Source organism: Psammomys obesus, unplaced genomic scaffold, assembly GCF_907164565.1.
Source record: "Psammomys obesus unplaced genomic scaffold, mPsaObe1.curated_primary_1811, whole genome shotgun sequence".
Lineage (NCBI taxonomy): Eukaryota > Metazoa > Chordata > Mammalia > Rodentia > Muridae > Psammomys > Psammomys obesus.
Window position 1 is genome coordinate 6,975,124 of NW_026592732.1, and position 18,320 is coordinate 6,993,443.

The 18,320-nt window shown below is 38.8% G+C and overlaps 1 protein-coding gene and 1 non-coding gene across 2 annotated transcripts in view; both read right to left on the minus strand.

The window, feature by feature from the left end:
• Cntn5 (contactin 5) overlaps positions 1-18,320 on the minus strand; it is a 1,192,645-nt gene that overhangs the window by 368,400 nt on the left and 805,925 nt on the right. Inside the window, exon 8 of the mRNA XM_055615494.1 lies at positions 13,123-13,326. Within this exon, the coding sequence (XP_055471469.1) occupies positions 13,123-13,326 (204 nt within the window). The remainder of the gene's footprint in view (positions 1-13,122; positions 13,327-18,320) is intronic.
• On the minus strand, positions 17,915-18,104 carry LOC129683075 (U2 spliceosomal RNA). Its single transcript, XR_008721091.1, has one exon. It is a non-coding gene; the product is annotated as a U2 spliceosomal RNA (small nuclear RNA).

The window sequence follows — 18,320 nt, forward strand, 5'->3', positions numbered from 1 at the left end:
GGCCTCTTAAAACTGAAGCTGACCTCTGACCTCCACAAATACATACATGAGAATGGCACACATCCACCTCAAAAATGTTTTTTTGTTTGTTTGGTTTTTTTTTTTTTTTGTTTTTAAATCAGTCGTGGAAGGTATGTGAAACCTGTGTCAAAAGAAGCCTCTAATCTTCCATTTACCTCACTGATTTCTGTCTACACCACTAAATGACAAAGGACATGAAATAGGAAGATAAATCAAAGAGTTTTAAAATAAATTGAATGACAGAATATATTGGCCTAAGTCAATTACCTTCCAGAATGTGTATTTTGAAGAACACAACACTCATTTTAATATATGAGTTATAGTATATTTAAAGGGGACTTAGTATTTGGATTTGTGGTAAATAGATAAATTATATCACCATGGTAAATTGTGGAACAAACTATCCTGTTGACTTTAACAAACCTACTTTAGTTAAGATCATTAGATGCTTCTCTCCCCCTTCCAACAGCCCAACACTGGGTAGGAGGGAAAGAAGGTTAGTGGGGACTAGGAGCGGAGTTCCCTGCTGCTTTCCTCTGGGTAGGGTCTTAGGATTCTGTTGGGGGCAATCCCAATATCAGTCGTCCGAAGTCCAGGTTACAACAAAGGCAGCACAGGATGAACCAGACACGAGCAGTCCGCTTCCAAGCAGCTGTGCCTTCTTCCTCTGGGCTGTCATAGTTAAACCCCTCAACATCCTTGGAATTCAGCTAATTCCACCCGGTCAAGACCACACTCTACACGAGGTGCTTAACAGGTGTGGACAAACTAAAATCCCCAACTTGGAATTTTAACAAAAACATGTTTACATATCATATAAAACAGCCACAATACTATCTTAAATATTACAGACTGTTTTCTGGAAACACATCTAGAAAGCTCAGTATCCAGAACTGATTTTTAGCCCCAAATATAAATTCTATTGTTTTTTCAGAGGAAACCTGAAAACATCCCACATAAATTATTCAATTTTGGGCAAATTAACTGAGACAAGATGTGAGAATTAATTTTGAGGAAGGAAATTGAAAGGAATGGTTTTAAGTGATTAATATAGTGTGTTAGGATTTTTAAAAATACCTCACTGGGTGTTCAGAGAAGAACCAGGTAGCCTGGTTAGCAGAACAGACCAAGACAAGGAAATCTGACAAAAGTGGAAAATCAGCAATTTATTCATAGAAAGATTGTCTTAACAAAGGCTCACCTATGAGGACAGCCCTCCTCAGAAGAAAATCAGTGTGCATTTCAGAGAGCATGTAAAGGTGCTCCAGATTCTTGAATTAAGTAAATCTGAAAATGATTCAAAGTGTCTGTCTCAAAGAGACAGCTAACTGTGATATCTGTGAGTACATGTGGCCTCTTGGCTCACATAGATCCTGTGGCTTCTCTTTGCTCTTCTCAAACCCACAGGCCCACCCTAAACCTTTTCAGCCTGGGGCCTTTCCTTCCCTCAGCTTCTGATTCCAAAATAAACCTGCCATTTTGACCATGTGCTCTCTTGGTTCTCCATACACTCATTGGGTTCTTGGCTCTGTGGCTTCCTCTCTTGCCTTCCTCTCTTCTCTTCTTCTCTGTTCCCCACATCTGTCTATCTCTCCTTTCATGGCCTTGTTCATTATGTGAATTATGTTTAGTGTACTGCTTTTTCATCCTGTTTTGGACTCTTCCAGATGCCTCTGGCTGTACTCTCTCCCTCACTCCTACAGTGAAAACCATCTCCTCAACCATACCCAGGAGTGATTATGTCCTCATTTCATTCACAAAGGCAAAGAGCTTACTGCACAGACATCACAACCATGTGTTGTCATCTGACCTTACTGAACAAAACCCTTCTCTGTTGTGTGTATTACAGATACCAGATCTCGCCACTTTCGTCGTCTTAGAAAAGGATCCAGGGGGTCTAAGTTTTTAGCAAGAGCCTCTCCACTGTGATGCTATTTATTTATTTCTTATTCGGAAATCCTACCTGGGATAAAGAAAATAATTCAAACTGCAAAGGAGCACATGGCATAAAAATGCAAAGGCATAAAGTATTAATTGATTCATTGGTCATTTCATTGTTTCCAGACTTATTCTATCTCTATCTATTCCTATGTGTATGTGTCTGAGTCTATGGCGCACATCTGCAGGAGCCTGCAGAGGCCAGAAGAGGGCATCTTGTGCCCTTGATGGAGTCATAGGAGGTAGTCAACCACTCAGCATGGGTGCTGAGAACTTAACTCTGATCCTCTGCAGAGGGGTAAGCATCATTAGTTGCTGAGCCATCTCTCCAGTCCTGAACTCATCATCTTTAGGGAATTATGGACTGAGGACAACATTGTATGCAGATCTTTAAATAGCTCCTTCTTTAAGTCCTTTTTCAGTCATCTCCCCAGAGAAGTATCACAAACAGGATTGAACTTCCTTTGGCACACAAACTTCAGAGGTTGGAGACACTGTTGACCTCATCTTCTTCCAGCTAAAAGGTTCTCCTGAGAAAGTCTGCTGACCCCGTGACCTGGAAGTGATTTTCTACTTGGGGAAAGACACAGCCTTCAAATGGAATCATTCCTAATACTTTTTTGTTGGACAGAGATTGTGATACCCCTGAGAAGAGAAGGAAGCATCTAAAATTCCCGACCTCCACAGAAAGGGGCTTCTAAATGGTGTCTCTAACTTACCAGATTCTAGTTTGAAGTGTTGATGTCTAAAAATGCTTAGCAACTTTGATTGGGTAACTCTCATGTGGGACTCCATATTTTTCATTTTTATTAACGTCCTAGATGATTTAACTACTTGTTCCTTACCTCAATAGCATGAGCTCAGATATGTTACTAAACATGTATTTCATGAAGACTTTTGGTGATTATTAATGGACCCTATTAATGCTCTTTAAAATTAAATAAATGGTGAAGTGTCATTTTTTTAGGAGCACTCTTCTGTAATGTTTAGTCAAGTAGTTTGAACAAAAGAAGCTGTATGGTAGTAAAAGAGAATAGTCTCAGAGGCTAAGTAAGTGCTGGTGACGACTTTGCAAAGCTTGCTCACACAGGAAGGTTTAACAGACTCTCCTGTTTTGAGGTGGTGGTGGACTCTCTGGATGGACTCCACGGGGTTATAATACACATGCCTTCACTGTAGAGTTATGTGGATATTTTAGTGAGAGGTGAAGTTCAATGAGGGCAGAAATAAGGGGATGCTTTTACAGTAAAAGTCAGACTGCTTGTTACAGGTAGGTTTTATTCCTATTTATAGCACCTATATGTGGCTACATGATCACAGGCAAACCGTTCAAATATCTGCAGACAGAGCTAGAAGTTCACAGGTCATCAAGTGGAGTAGGGTCAGGGACATGAAAAACAAAGCAGAATCTGAGATCCAGGGGGCACTTAGAACAGAAGCAAGTGGAGGCGCTTAGGGGCCTGAGTGCCATTGGCAGCCCACCCCATTCCTAGCTGCAGAAACAGTGGTTTTCCACATATGAGTCTGGATTTGCATAACAAACAACATCAACAGCAAAAACCCTGGGACAGCAACAGCTCAGAAAGGTGGCTTCTAACTATGTGACTCCATTGCCACTAGCAAATGGCTCTGGAGATTCCATCTTAAACTCTGTTAACAGCTAACATTCCCTTCAGCCTACTGTGTTCCTGGTTCCCTCCTTAGTGCTTTGCTTACAGTCATGAACTTAATTTTCGCTCATCCTTCTGCAACAGACAATAAATGTTGACCCTTGTTCAGAAGGATAAATTGAGGCATAGATGGGTTAAGTCTCAAGCGTAACATAGAGTAGGTAGTAAGTCAGACCCAGTTAGTTAAAGTGAGTCAGAGCTACTCAATTTTAGCTGTCAGGTGTCATGTCACTCTTACAAATGCACTTCCTTGGTGGGTTTGTCAAGGAGGCTTTATACAGCAAGTTTCTTGGTATCCTGTCTTTGGTTTCTCCTGTGTGGTTTATATTTAATGTAGCAATGCTTTTGAGAAAGAGCTTGGTTAGGGGTAAGAAGAAGGCTCCTGATTAAACATGAGGTGACTGGTGATAAAAGTAGACAGAAGGAGATAATGGGAAAGATTTTGCGGAAATGTTCCTCACACAGCTAACTGAACCTTGTATACTGTGATGAAGACCTTAGAAGATTCTAAGCAACACACATAGTTTAGAAGGAGACTTAGAAGAAGCAGTGAAAGGCACAGGTACAACTATTTAGGAGAACATGCCGCCTGGCAAGTCAAGAAATACTTTCTTCTTTAAATGAGTCCTGCAACAAGGCTAAGGATGACAAAAGCTGAGAAAATGCTGACCCTTTTGATTAAGAGCTACTTTGTTGATTTTGAGAATACACCTCGTAGCTTGCTAAATCAGAGTGCTGGATAGGAGGGCAGCAAATAGGAAGAGGCTGCAGCAGAGACAGCAGGTGCTGACTCTCAAGAAATCTTAGCATGGAAAATTTAACTGGCACATTCACCATGGAATCACATGTCTCACAGCTTGCATCCCACTTTCAGGGCTAAGAACTATCTAAAGCCAGACGTTTCCTCTCATACATGCAATCCTAGCACTTGAGAAGCTGGGGCAGAATGAGTGTCATGTGTTCAGGGCTAGCCTGGGTTATAAAGTAAATTCTAGGCAAGCTTATAGTAGAGAGAGAAAGAAAGATAGATCCCATCTTAAAAAGACTTATGTATATATTCACTATTACTGTACCCATAATAAAAGATTCACAGTGTATAGAAATTGATTTCTTGAATTATAATGATTGGTTCTCATGTAAAAAAGCAGGGAAAAAAGGCATAAGCACCATATATATATTTGGTAAATTTATCTTACTTGTAAGTACTTAATAAGCAATTCTTCAATGTTTCTGGAACATGCTGAGAGTTAATAAGATGATATATATTGATTTTCATGATAAAAATTTCTATTTGCATGGATAGAAGTTTAAATTATTTTTAAGACTTCTCAAGAAGAATTGATTTGCTGGAATGAGTAACTGCCAAGAATATCTGCACAAATGCAACTCATTCCACTCAGAAACCATCCAGTGGCTTCCTGATATTTCCATTTAACTTGCTGCGTATCAAGATGATATAGTTTTGAGTGTCATTGAAGTAAAATAAAGAGAATAATAAAAAGCAAGTGAGTTTATACATTCCTGTGAAGAATGATGTAAAGCTCCAGTCTTATTCGGCTCCTGTACCGACACAGAAAACTTCTCACGGTCTCTTGCAACTATCTATAGAGTAAGGATTCTCAGCGAAGTAGGGAGAGGAAAACTCTCCCTGGGTTTAGTGGAGGACATCTGATTTTTAGGGAAGAGAGAGAGAGGGAGAGAGAGAGAGAAAGAGGAAGAAAGAAGGAGAAAAAAGAGGAGAGAGGAGAAGGTCCTATGTGTAAGGCTTAGGAAGTCACATCCCACTGCCCACTACCAAACAAAATTTTACCTTCTCATCTTCTCAAACCTTCCTTCCCCTCTTAGGGACACTTATGTTACAGGGAGGTTGATTCAGATATTTTAAAGTAATGTTTCCTTTTAAAATTATTAAGCCCATTGGGCACAACACCAACACTGTCCCTGTCCTATTCTGGTTTTCTTGACAGTTCTTTCTTAGTCTACCACAATCTCCACACACATAACAATTTCATGGCTCTATTGCTCTTCTGTATCTAGCATTGAATTAATGGAGTTGATTCATGGATTATCTAATTAGCTAATTCTGTGCATAATTTCCTTGTTGACAAAATGCTTGCCCTAAGAAAATAAACATTTTGCCTATGCATTTGTTTTCAGCTGATGACTTTGTAGTTCATTAACAGCAAAAACAAACAAATAAAGTCACCAGTTTACCCAAAACCAAACAGTGAATCTGTGTTGCAGGCTTTCTACTTTGTTTGCAATGTGAAAACTGATGAATTCTCTGACAGAAGCCAGTTTCTCTCCATGCATTCCCGAGCTACTCCGGCTTTTCTTCATCCAGTCAGTAATTCAGTCATTTTGCTTCTGTTGGGCTACCGTACTCCTCTCCTCACCTCTTTACTCTCTTCTCTCCTCTCTTTTCCTCTGCTCTTCTCTCATCCCCTCTCCTCTCTTCTCAATTCCTGTCCCCTCATGTCCCCTCCCCTCCTCTCTTATCCTCTCCTCTCCTGTCCTCTCCTCTTCCCTTCTTATCCTTTACACTCCCCCTTCCCACCCTTCTCCTTCCCTTCCTCGTCCCCTCCCCTCTCATTTTCTCTCCTCTGTCCTTCCCTTATTTTTCCTCTTCTTCCCATCAATTTTCTGTTTTGTCTTTTTTAATTTTTTTTTTTGTGCACTCTGTAATCTCATAGCACTAGAGGAGGCTTGTGAAAAGTAGCATTTGGAAGTATGTAGATCTTAAAGAGAAAGACAGTTTGGATGAGGAATGAGGATTCTAGTCTGACATATGATGGATTTGGGGAAGACATTTAGCTTTTCTACATCTCCCCAGTGCACCAAACTCATTATCACAAGTCAACTATCCTCTCTATCCCTTGAAATGTTGTGGATATTTTATGCTATCAATATAACAGCAATAAATCTCTTTCAGTAGATATTTCCCCAAATGTTTTTATTATTATATTAGCATTTGGATAGTTTTTTAAGATAAAAAAGTGAACTGTGTATGTGTTTGTGTGTGTATATGTCTGTGTGTGCTCTGTCTCTGTGTGGCTATATGCACCTGAATTTAATATGGCTGAGGAGGCCAGAAGAAGGATTCAGATCTTGTATGGAATTTTAAGGTATGAGGCACCCTGTGCAAGTTCAGGAAACTCAATTTGGGTCACTTTCAAGAACAGCACATGCTCTTAATCGCTAACCCATCTCTCTAGCCCCCTTAGGTGGTTTTGTAAAACACTGCCTCTCATGCAGTAAACATGCAGTTTAAAAATACAATTTAAAATAAGACTTCCTAATTGGAGTAGGAATTCATGTGAGAACAGACGAAGTGTAGTATTGCCACAGAAGGCCAACAGGAGGCTGTGGGAGAGTGTGGCCAGTGCTAGGGATTACAGGAAGCACAAGTGTTTGAGTGAGAGGGCAGATGAAAAAAAAGAAAAGAGAAAACTGAGGTTAGAATGGGTATCTAAGGGTTTTCTCTGTTACGTAGAGGAGAAACATTTGATCCATTACCCTCTAAACCGTAACAAAAATCTGATCACTCATTAAGTTTTTAATGATTTGATGTGTTTGTGTGTGTTCCATTTAGTGATGTGTGACACAACTCATCAGGATGTTGAGGGATGAGGCCGAGGCTAGGATGCATGTAGAGTGTATTCCAGCAGTGAGAGCAAATCCTTCTCTTCCACAGGACAATTGTTATGTGCTCTCGCTCCCTTTTCTATTGACAGTGCCTAATGTAATATCTGATCCTAGTAGTTTAGTTAGTTCTCTACACTTATGGGTGCGAGGCCTCATAAGTGGGGCCCTAAGGACTGATACAGATATTCACACCTGGATCGTGTACATATACTGAGAGGCTTTGGAATACTCAGCATCAGATGGTATGTTTTCATCAAATCCACGCAGATATCACAGAATACTGTGGAAGGAGAGGCAGAAGACTGTAAGAGCCAAAGGAGTGGGACGATACCAAGGAAACGGTGTCTTCAAGGCACAACAGGACTGACACACATAAACTCACAGAGACGATGGAAGCATGCACAAGACCTGCACAGGTCAAAGTCACATGGATTCCATGACCAAACGGGGAAAGTATACACAGGTTCTCACCTTTAACAAAGAAGCAATTTGCAATTGACACCCATGCGCTAAGAGATAAAAATTAGTTTTTCAAATGGAATGTCACTGCGAATATATGGGTTTTAAATTGAGTTTCTTTTTATGGATAAATGTACAAAATCTCAGAGTGATAAAATCAGTCAACACTCATTATTTTCTATACTGCCAGTTCCTGTTGTCTGCAGGCCTATGTTACTTTGATTAGGCTTTTTAGACTCTAACAAATGCTATCATAAATAGCACGATAGCTTTGATCAGTTTTTCTGAGCTTGCAACTTCAGAGCAATCCAGAAGGGCAGAACTGGTCACTGCATGGTCACTCTTAGGAAATGGAGATAGAAACTCAGCCATACATCCTTTACTCCCACACTTCTAGGAAGCCCTTCACCTGCTCTATGATGGTCATTTGGAGCTCATACTTCACGGTTCTGGTTACATGGAATATTTTTGGCTTTCTGAAGAAGTACTCATCTCTATAATGCAATTAACGACTTCATCCTACACCTCTCACTCCTGCCCTCTGGGTATTAACTCACATATAATACCCACAAGCTCATATTGTTCCAGATTTTTTTCTTTGGACAAACTCAAGCTAACACAGTGCTTTTTCTAACAAAGAGTTTATTAACTAAAGTGTTACTTGAACTTAAAAGAAATAAACTTCTGCCTATTCATGCATCCTTTATTATTTTTAGAAAACTTTTTATTCTGAAAAGTATGAAATTTTAATGTTCTTAAAATGACTTTTATAGCTAACTCTATGGTCACAGCAGATTAAATATAAATTTTATATTCAAACCCCCACAGAGGTGTTTACCAAAGCTTGCAGAAATAGTGACTATAAGTGCTGCCACCGCACCGAGAGGTTTAAACGCCTGCCTCTGAATTGAGAGGACCGAAACCCAGTGGGGATTTCAGCTGACAGCAGTGTCATTAATTGATTCATCCATGATCTCATTCTATTTTTATTTTCAGCGTTTAGTATTTGACCTCCATGAGGGCAAACATTCAGAAACATACTCCTTATCTTATCTGAAAATGCTTTTCAATTATCAAGTAGTAAAGAAAAATCAAATTATGACAAGAGAAACTTTGAATTTAAATAATTTCTTGTAATTATTTGCTTCCATTTTTGCATATTTTCTTTCTATGACTTTTGTAATCACCAGAGAAGTTCTGTAAGTTTTAATCATAGTTGTTAACTTAGAATTTCTATTTAAAACTGTGTTTTGGAAACCTGAATGCTGGTATAGATGCCTCCTTTTGTTTATTGGTAGAATTGATTGCCCTGTGGGGTGTGTTGGAGGGTAAGGTTAAGGATCCTTCAGAGTAAGGATCTCATGCAGTAAATACATAGCATCAGAGGAAGGGCGTTGCTTCCTTCCAGCCCACCATTCCCTTGAAAAATTTAGTTCCATGTTACTTTACACGAAAACATTGTGTTTAAAGAATGAGAAGGGATTCCAGAATTAAAACTTGCCAATAAATTCATCTTTACCCCCTTTCCTAGCTTCATTTCTTAAAAGACATATATTTTAATTTTTATGTTACACTAACATGTGAGTATCTGCATGTTTGTATGTCTTCCACATGTGTGTATGCTATACCTAGAGGACCAAAGAGGATACTGGATCACCTGGAAATGGAATGACAGGTAGTGACGAGCCATGTGATGTCAGTGCTATGCACAGAGCCCGCGTCCTTTGCTACAGCAGCATCAGGTGCTCTTCGGGACCTCTCCAGCCCGGGGTCCCATATCCTGATACCCCCTCACTGCTATTACTGATATCAACAGGTTTGCTTGCTTGTTTGTTTGTTGTTGTTTTCTAGCTTCTGTTGGGCACAAAGTTTTCAGCTCTTTGTGTTATCCATTACATTTTATTCTATATTCTAGTGTTACATTTGCTCTTCAATCTCTTGCCCTGCAGCCTTCCTTATTAGCCCAGAACTAAATCAACATGGCTGATTTATTGTGACATTCCTTCCTACTTTGGAATTCCCACTGATGGCAGTTTCCTGTCTGTAACTTCTCAGAGAGAAAAAACAGTGACAGGCAATGTATGCAGGATTGCACTACATTGCAGGTCTGTGACCAAGTGTCACCACAACCTCATTCCCAGGCTTCCTCACGCTACACTCTACTCTTGTTTAGGTATGTCCCTGCCTTCTCTTGATTATTTGTATAATGTCTCAGTTTTTATTTTTGTAAGCAATTTGGATCATTCAAGGCTTTATTTGAACCTCACGTTTTCTTAATTACATGGTCTTTTTTCACCATACCAGAAGTTTAATTTTCCTACACATTGTGCTGCTATCTTGATATATGAACATTATTATTGAAACTAGCAATTGTTTTTGTAAAGCAGAAATATAAGAAACAACGTGGTTTTATTATCTATGTGACTTTTTTTACAGCTTTAAGTTTGTTCTTTGACAGTTTTACATATATATATATTTACCCTCAGCTCTACCCTCCATCATCTCCCTCCAGCTTCTGTCATCCATCCCTCCTCCTACAAGAGGAAAGAGTTCTTTTATCTATAGCTTTCCTTTTTGTTATGGGCTTAACAAAGGCCATGAGACCACACAGCCTTCAAGGGGATAAAAAGTATTTGTGTTCTTACCCCATTTTCAACCCTAGGAGATATAATACGGACAGGGTGGGCAAAATGTGTCCCTTGGTGCAATAACAGCATGACAATTGTGGTAGGTAACAGCAGATTCTCAGCTTTGGTTTGAAGCTTGCTCCACAGGAGGAACTCATGTCTGGGACTGTAAACCCAGTCAAACTCTTGTGGTTGAGAAGGTTGTATTATCTAAAGGAAAACTTATCACTATTTTTTATTTAAACCATGGACATGGATGTCTAATTGCTAGAGACAAGTGCAACTCTCGGCCCTAGTCAGAGGAGCACCACTTTACAGTGAATTGTAGTGTATGTAGAGGCTCATGGCTGCTTAGGATGATGAGAATAATAAGTGATGTTTAAGCGCTCAGGACACTGAGGCCACTGCCTTAACGGTTCATGGATTTCTGAGGAAGAAGGGTAGAAAGAATGTAATAGCCAGAAGATGAGGAGAAGGCTTGCTAAAGGCTATGTTCTCGTACAACACAGTAGTTCATTCATAATCACGCAGGAGTTGTGGTTGCCTAACTGAGCTTGTCAACCATCAATCATGGTTCAGGGAGTGGGCATGCAGCTCTACTCCTCCCTGTTTAACTATTGGCTTCGGATGGATTCTTGGAAAGAGGAATTCATTGTCTCTAGTTGTGCACCCATGGGTAATCTTATTACCAGGCTCCAATGATTAGTGGTAAATTTTACTTTGAAAGGAAACACTTTAAGTGTACACATCTTAAAATTGGCTTAATGATCTTGAATAATATGTATTCAGTGATTCCATGTTGCTACAGTAATGATTCCCAAATCTCTGACTTTTAGATTTCAAAGTTAGTTATTAAGAAACAGAAAACATGGCCACAATAGTTAAAGGCACCATCAAATAGCTTCTGTATTGGATTTTTTAGTCTTTGTTGTCATTTTTCACTTATGTATGCGTGACATTATCTATATGGCCTTTGGTTAACCTGGTTAAGTGTGTAACAGTAAGTTTCTACCTTGGATATCTTATTAGTAGTCTACTTTGCACAGGTAGTACTATTATATGCTACGTAAAGAAATATATACAAACATTAAAATTTTGAATTATGATATATTTCATGATCTAAAAGTAGCATATATGTATATACATATATACCCACTTATAAACAAATGTCTTTCAGTAGAGTATATTCTAAGAATATATTCCAAAAGTGCCTTAGTCAGGGCTCTATTGCTGTGAACTGATGCAGTGACCAGAGCGACTCATAAAAGAAAACATTAATTGGGGGCTTAGAGGTTTAGTCCTCTAAAACTGTCATCATGTCAGGAAGCATGGAGGCATGCATGTAAGACGGAGAAAGAGAGAGAGAGTCTGGGCCTGACCTTGGATTTTGAAAATTCAAAGCCCAACCACAGTGACAGACCTCCTCCAAGGCAACACCTACTGTAAAAAGGACACATCTTCCAGTCTTTGTAGGTAGCCCTTTTAAACAGTCCCACTCCCTGATGACCAAGCATTTAAATATATGATTCAATGGGAACAATTATCATTCAGATCGCCTCAGATAGTACATATTTTTAAAAAAAGAATTTTAAAAGCTGGGTGTGGTTGTACATACTGACAATACTTGTCAGATGAAGGCAAGAGGATAGTAGTTCATAGCAAGTTTTAACTACATGAGACTATCTCATGGAAAAAAAGCATGCTGAAGAACGATAAAAGTCTCAAAATATACTTGTTTAATACTGCAAAATCAATCAGAAATCTCATTCTCAAGTTTGCTTCATAATAATGTCTTCATAGCTAGTTTTTGTTGCACAGTAGAGCAATCTGCATATCATATATCAACTATAATAGAGCACTTGACTTCTTTAATGCAATGCCTGACTGTAAATGTCTATAAATACAAATGAGGTGTTTAAATGTGAAGATCCCGTGGCTAGATGACAATTCCTATAATTATAGCATCATTACACCTGCCTGCACTGCACTGAGTACTTACAGTTACAACTGTTCTTAGTATTGGAAAAGCGATAACAATTATAATTGTACAGTGAAGTATTAAAAGCTTAATACTCAATTTGAAGGCAGATGAGCTACAAATGCAATGCAAACCGAACCCATAAAATTCGTACCATTAATACACATATGCTACAGAGAGACACTAAGGTGTAAGGAAAGAACTGTGGAGTTCACATGGCTCTCCTTCCCAGATTCTCAGATTCTAATATTTTAGTAGCATTATGATGGGAATTTATTCTCTATGAACCATTCAATTCCCATAATACCATTGTCCATGCAGGTGTGCACATGTTTGTGTGTCTGTGTAAGTATATGTAAGCCAGAGATTAACGTCAACTGTCTTCCTCAACCAGTCTCTGTATTTTCTGAGGCAGTCTTCTCGGCACCTGGCTCACTGGTTTGGCCACGCTGGCTAGCATGCTCCAGAGATGTTCTTGTCTCTGCTTCCTCATGTTGGGTTACAGGCATGCTGCACCTGGCTTTACACGTAGGTTGCTTGGATTTGAACACATGTCGTGAATCACAGCATAGCAAATGTTTTACCATCTGAATCATCTCCCCATCACTCATGTCAACCTTTTTATTCTGAGGCAGGCATACATTCTGATTAAAGAGATGAAATTATAAATAAGGAGATGCTTTCTAGTTTATTTGTGTTGAGGACAAGTATTTAGAAAACCAGCAGTAACACATTTTTTTGGCTTTTACATATGAAATGCTGATCTTTTAAATCTGTAACTCACCATCGTTTCGCAGAGTGAGTGGTGTTGGAGGACTGAGCACTCGAGCATTCGTCACAGAATTTTTCACCAGACAAATATAGCTGCCAACATCTGATGTTTGCACTTTAGAAATATAAAGGTTGCCCGTCTCTTGGGATATGAACCTCCGACTGTCTTCCGCCACAAAGGAAGGGAACTCGTTAAAGACCCAGCTATAGCTGATCTCTGAAACACACAGAATGCCATCATTGAATAATACAGATCACTTAATTGACAGACAAAGCTCAAAAAACAAAGGCTTTACTAAACATTCCTTGAATCCAAGGCCACACATACTTGATTCACAAACTATTTAATGTATTATATTCAAGACATGGTTCTGATTTGTGGCTATGGGAAGAGGTCACATTGTTCTCAGATGCTCTGCCTTTATCCAATTTCCCTTCAATTCTGACATGTATTAAATCTGTGCTTAATATTCAGTACTGTGATAACATGAGAGCTGAAAATTAAAGAGATAATTCCTTGTTCTTTTATATCAACTAATAGGTTACTCTTATTCCAAACCTATGAAAGAGTATACAGAGAAGGCAGCACACACTGTAATAGAATAAATGGAGATATGTACTTAATCCTATTGATCCATTAACACTTCTCAATTTAGGAGAGAGCTGCACTTTAGTTTTTACTGGTTTGTTCATCAAATATTGGTTGTGGGTTACCTGAGACCATATCTCATTCCAAAAAGAAAAAAAAAATTTCCCAATTTCATGGAGCTATTCATATGATGGGGAGAAACCAAGAATATATGGACAATGGAGTAAAAGTTAAAGACTGGGAAGAAAAAAGACAGAGAAAGGAAGAAGAAAACTAGAGCATCTTAACTGATGTGGAGACATGTAGGGTAGAAGAAGAACCTGGGGATTATATTTTAAACAGTCTCTACAGCTCTGAGTAAATAAGGAGGAAATGGCACAAATTAATGACTGGGAGAAGAGCAAACAGGGAAAAAATTGCAACTACAGGAAGCCAGATTTAAGTAATTATGAAAAACATTGCTTTTGAGTGACAGGGGCAATGAGGATAATGAGGAGCCAGAGGCCATTGATTGTGTAGAGAACAATGCAGAAGTGTGCAGGGGGTAGGGATGCTCCTCAGGTAAGAAAACTTGATGCTCATCGTGACCAAAGTGGGTTCCTAGCACACCCATTGTGTAGCTCATCACTCATCACTCATCACATCACATCACTGTAATTCAGGCTCCAGGGGATATGACACCATCTTCTGGCCTTTTCTGGGCACCTACATTCACATGTGCACACAAACATACATACACACACACACACACACACAGAGAGAGAGAGAGAGAGAGAGAGAGAGATACATAGTCCTAAAAATAATTAAAACTAAATAGAAATTTAAAATGTCAGAAGAATTAAGAAATTAAGATTGATTATGATAAACAAAAAGGACAAAGATTAAGGTTTTTATTTAACTAATTGAACAATGTTGGAGGGTATACATATTAATATATACATATATTTATCTTTGTCTAGGTGTAATAATGATAAGAAGCAAAGTTCTTTGGAGATGTGGGCACAGAGAAACTCTGCTTTAACCATGACACCTCAGACTGATATAATGTCAATTATGGAATTTGGACTCAAGGAAGAAGGCCTTTAAATTTGGACTCAAGGAAGAAGGCCATTGAAATCTCAGCTGGCTTGGAACTCCCCTTTGTATATCAGGAAAACAGATTTTACAACTTCTTTTTTCGGAGTTGTTTGATAAATCAACTTAATTATGTTTTTAAATGACCCAACATATAATTAAAATCAACCATTGGAATTGGAGTCACTTTATATTGTCTTTTCTTTTTTCATCTCAATCACCCTCTCTTCTCTTTTATCCAATCATGGATTGTTCAAAGCCAGTTCTCTTTTCTTCTTCTACACAATTCAAAATGGGGATCCTAGTATTGAGCCAACATTTTCAGAGGCACAAGCAGATCTAAAAATAATGGGGGAGACAAAGCCCTGACTAGACATCTCAACACTAGAAATTGGTTATATCTATCTTAATTGTTGTCAAAGGGACCCTGTAGAATCCCCTAAACAACCCAGGCTATTGCCAAATCTATTGGTTTCTTTCTATATACTGTTGGTAAGGCCCTATTGTTGAAGATAATACTTACATAAGTCATGAAACATAGAGATGTCAACCTGGTTCATATGTAGTGGTCATGATACTGCAAGGTACTGTGGGTTAAAACAAAACAAAACAAAACAAAAACCAACCTAGCTACAATGATCTACAATGGTGATCTATTTGAATGATATACTAGTACAATAGTGACACAAAGATTGTCAGCGTAACCAACAATCTGATTGGAACTAAAAGTTCACTCTATAAGATGGAACCCATGCTTGACATTGCTCTGGTGGCTAAGAACATGAGACTAGATAGGACATAGTTTAGGGAAAACCCAAATAGTACTGGTCTGCAAAAGGAATGTTGCAATAACAGGATTTCTAATGACATTCTGCTATACTCATAGATCAATATCTTGCTTAGCCATCATCAGAGAAGCTTCTGCCTGCAGTAGATGGGAACATATACTGAGGCCCACAACTTGAAAATGTAGAGTGAGAGACCTTGGAACTCTGGGTTCTAAATGGGATGTATCCATCTAATCTCTTCTTTTTGGGCTCAGGGATCTCTACAGAAGAAAAGACAGAAAGAGTGTAAGAGCCAGAGGGCACAGAGACCACCAAGGGAGCAAGCCCTTATGGACAGAACATGACTGATACATATATGCCCACATAAAAGCTCTGGACCTACATAAGTCTGAGCCAGATGGGATCCCAGGCCTGAAACAAAACAACAACAAAACTACAAAGGAAGGATCTTCACCAACCCTATATCTGACAGAGGACTAATATGCAGTATATATAAAGAACTTAAAAGGTTAAACAGCAACAAAAAAAGGAATCTAATTAAAATATGGAGTACAGAGCTAAACAGAAAATTCTCAATAGAGGAATATCTAATGGCAGAGAAACACTTAAAGAAATGTTCAATGTCCTTAGTCATCAGGGAAATGCAAATCAAAACAACACTAAAATTTCACCTTACACCCATGAGAATGGCTAAGATCAGAAACTCAAATGACAACACATGCTGGAGAGGTGTGGAATGCTGCTGGTGGGAATGTAAACTTGTACAACCACTCTGGAAATCAATCTGGCAATACCTCAGACAACTAGGAATAGCGATTCCTCAAGATCCAGTTATACCACTCCTAGGCATATACTCAAAAGAGGCTCAAGTACACAATAAGGACATTTGCTTAACCATGTTTGTAGCAGCTTTACTTGTAATAGCCAGAACCAGGAAACAACCCTGATGTCCCACAATGGAGGAATGGATACATAAATTGTTTTAGATCTACACAATGGGGTATTACTCAGCAATGAAAAACAAGGATATCATGAAATTTGCACATAAATGGTGGGATCTGGAAAAGATCATCCTGAGTGAGCTATCCCAGAAGCAGAAAGACACACATGGTATATACTCACTGATATAGACATATAATATATGATAAACCTACTAAAATCTTTACATCTAAAGAAACTAATCAAGAGGGAGGACTCTTGCTAAAATGTTCAATCCCTATTCAGAAAGGCAAAGAGGATGGACATCAGAAGAAGGAGAAAAGAGGGAACAAGTCAGGAGCTTGACATAGAGGACCTCTGAAAGCCTCTGCCCTGCAGACTATCAAAGCAGTTGCTGAAACTTATGGCCAACGTTTGGGCAGAGTTTAGTGAATCTTATGAAAGAAGTGGGAAACAGTAAGATCTGGAGAGAACAGGAACTCCACAAGGAGAGCAACAGAACCAAAAAATCTGAGCACAGGGGTCTTTCTGAGACTGATACTCCAATCAAGGACTATGCATGAAGATAACCTAGGACCCCTGCACAGATGTAGCCTATGGCCGTTCAGTATCCAAGTGGGTTCCATTGTAATAGGAACAGGGACTGTCTCTGACATGAACTGATTGGCCTGCTCTTTAATCACCTCCCCCTGAGGGGGGAGGATCCCTACCAGGCCACAGAGGAAGACAATGCAGCCACTCCTGATGAGACCTAATTGACTAGGAACAGATGGAAGGAAAAGAAGACCTCCCCTATCAGTGGACTTGGGGAGGGGCATACATGCAGAGGGGGGAGGAAGGCAGGTTTGGGATGGGAGGAGGGAGGGAACCACAGGGGGGATACAAAGTGAATAAAGTGTAATTAATAAAGAAATATATATATATATATATATATATATATATATATATATATATATATAACTTCAAAGGACACAAGCTAGTCCTTAACCTAGAAGCTATCTGCAGTTGATACTGGCTCACAAAGAAAAGTTCAGGTTTCTCTAATGAAGTTTAATTAGGTATACAAACCAAACTCTCTTTAAGATTTATTTATTTATTTATTATGTATACAATGTTCTGCCTGCATGTGCACTTGCACACTGAAAGAGTACACCACATCTCCTTATAGGTGGTTGTGAACCACTATGTGGTTGCTGGTAATTGAACTCAGCACCTCTGGAGGAGCAGCCAGTGGTTTCTTAACCTCTGAGCCATCTCTCCAGCCTGTACAAACAAAACTTAAAGGGCGAACTGCACTGTATTCCCAGTAGTAGATAATCAATACAAAACAAACTCAGTGGTATGTTTTGGAGGTATTTTTTTAACCTTATAGATGTTTCATATGTATTTTATAGTTATTTTCTAAATATTCCCCCAGGGGGTGTACCATTCCTGGAGGTACTGCAATACCAGGTCAATGCGTGGAGTGGATGGAGCAAGCTCCTATTTCAACTCCTAGTTCCATAAACCCATTTAATATATTGTCCTCCTATAGAGGATGTATCAGATATTAAACTGAAAGAACAGATACTACACTTGATCTTAGCCAAAAGCCCAAGAAGCAATATATTTTATGTTTTTTATTTTTTTAATTTTGGGTTTCTTTTTATGGATTTTCCTTGTGTGTGAATGTGTGTGTCTTAGCAACTGTGTTTTTTTACACTTGTTCCTTTTGCTCCTTTCCCGTTTGTTTATTTTGTACTATTCTGGTTTGTTTGGTTTTATTTTATTGTATTTTATGCTTTTTTATATTCTCATTTATATTATTGTTCTTTATATGCT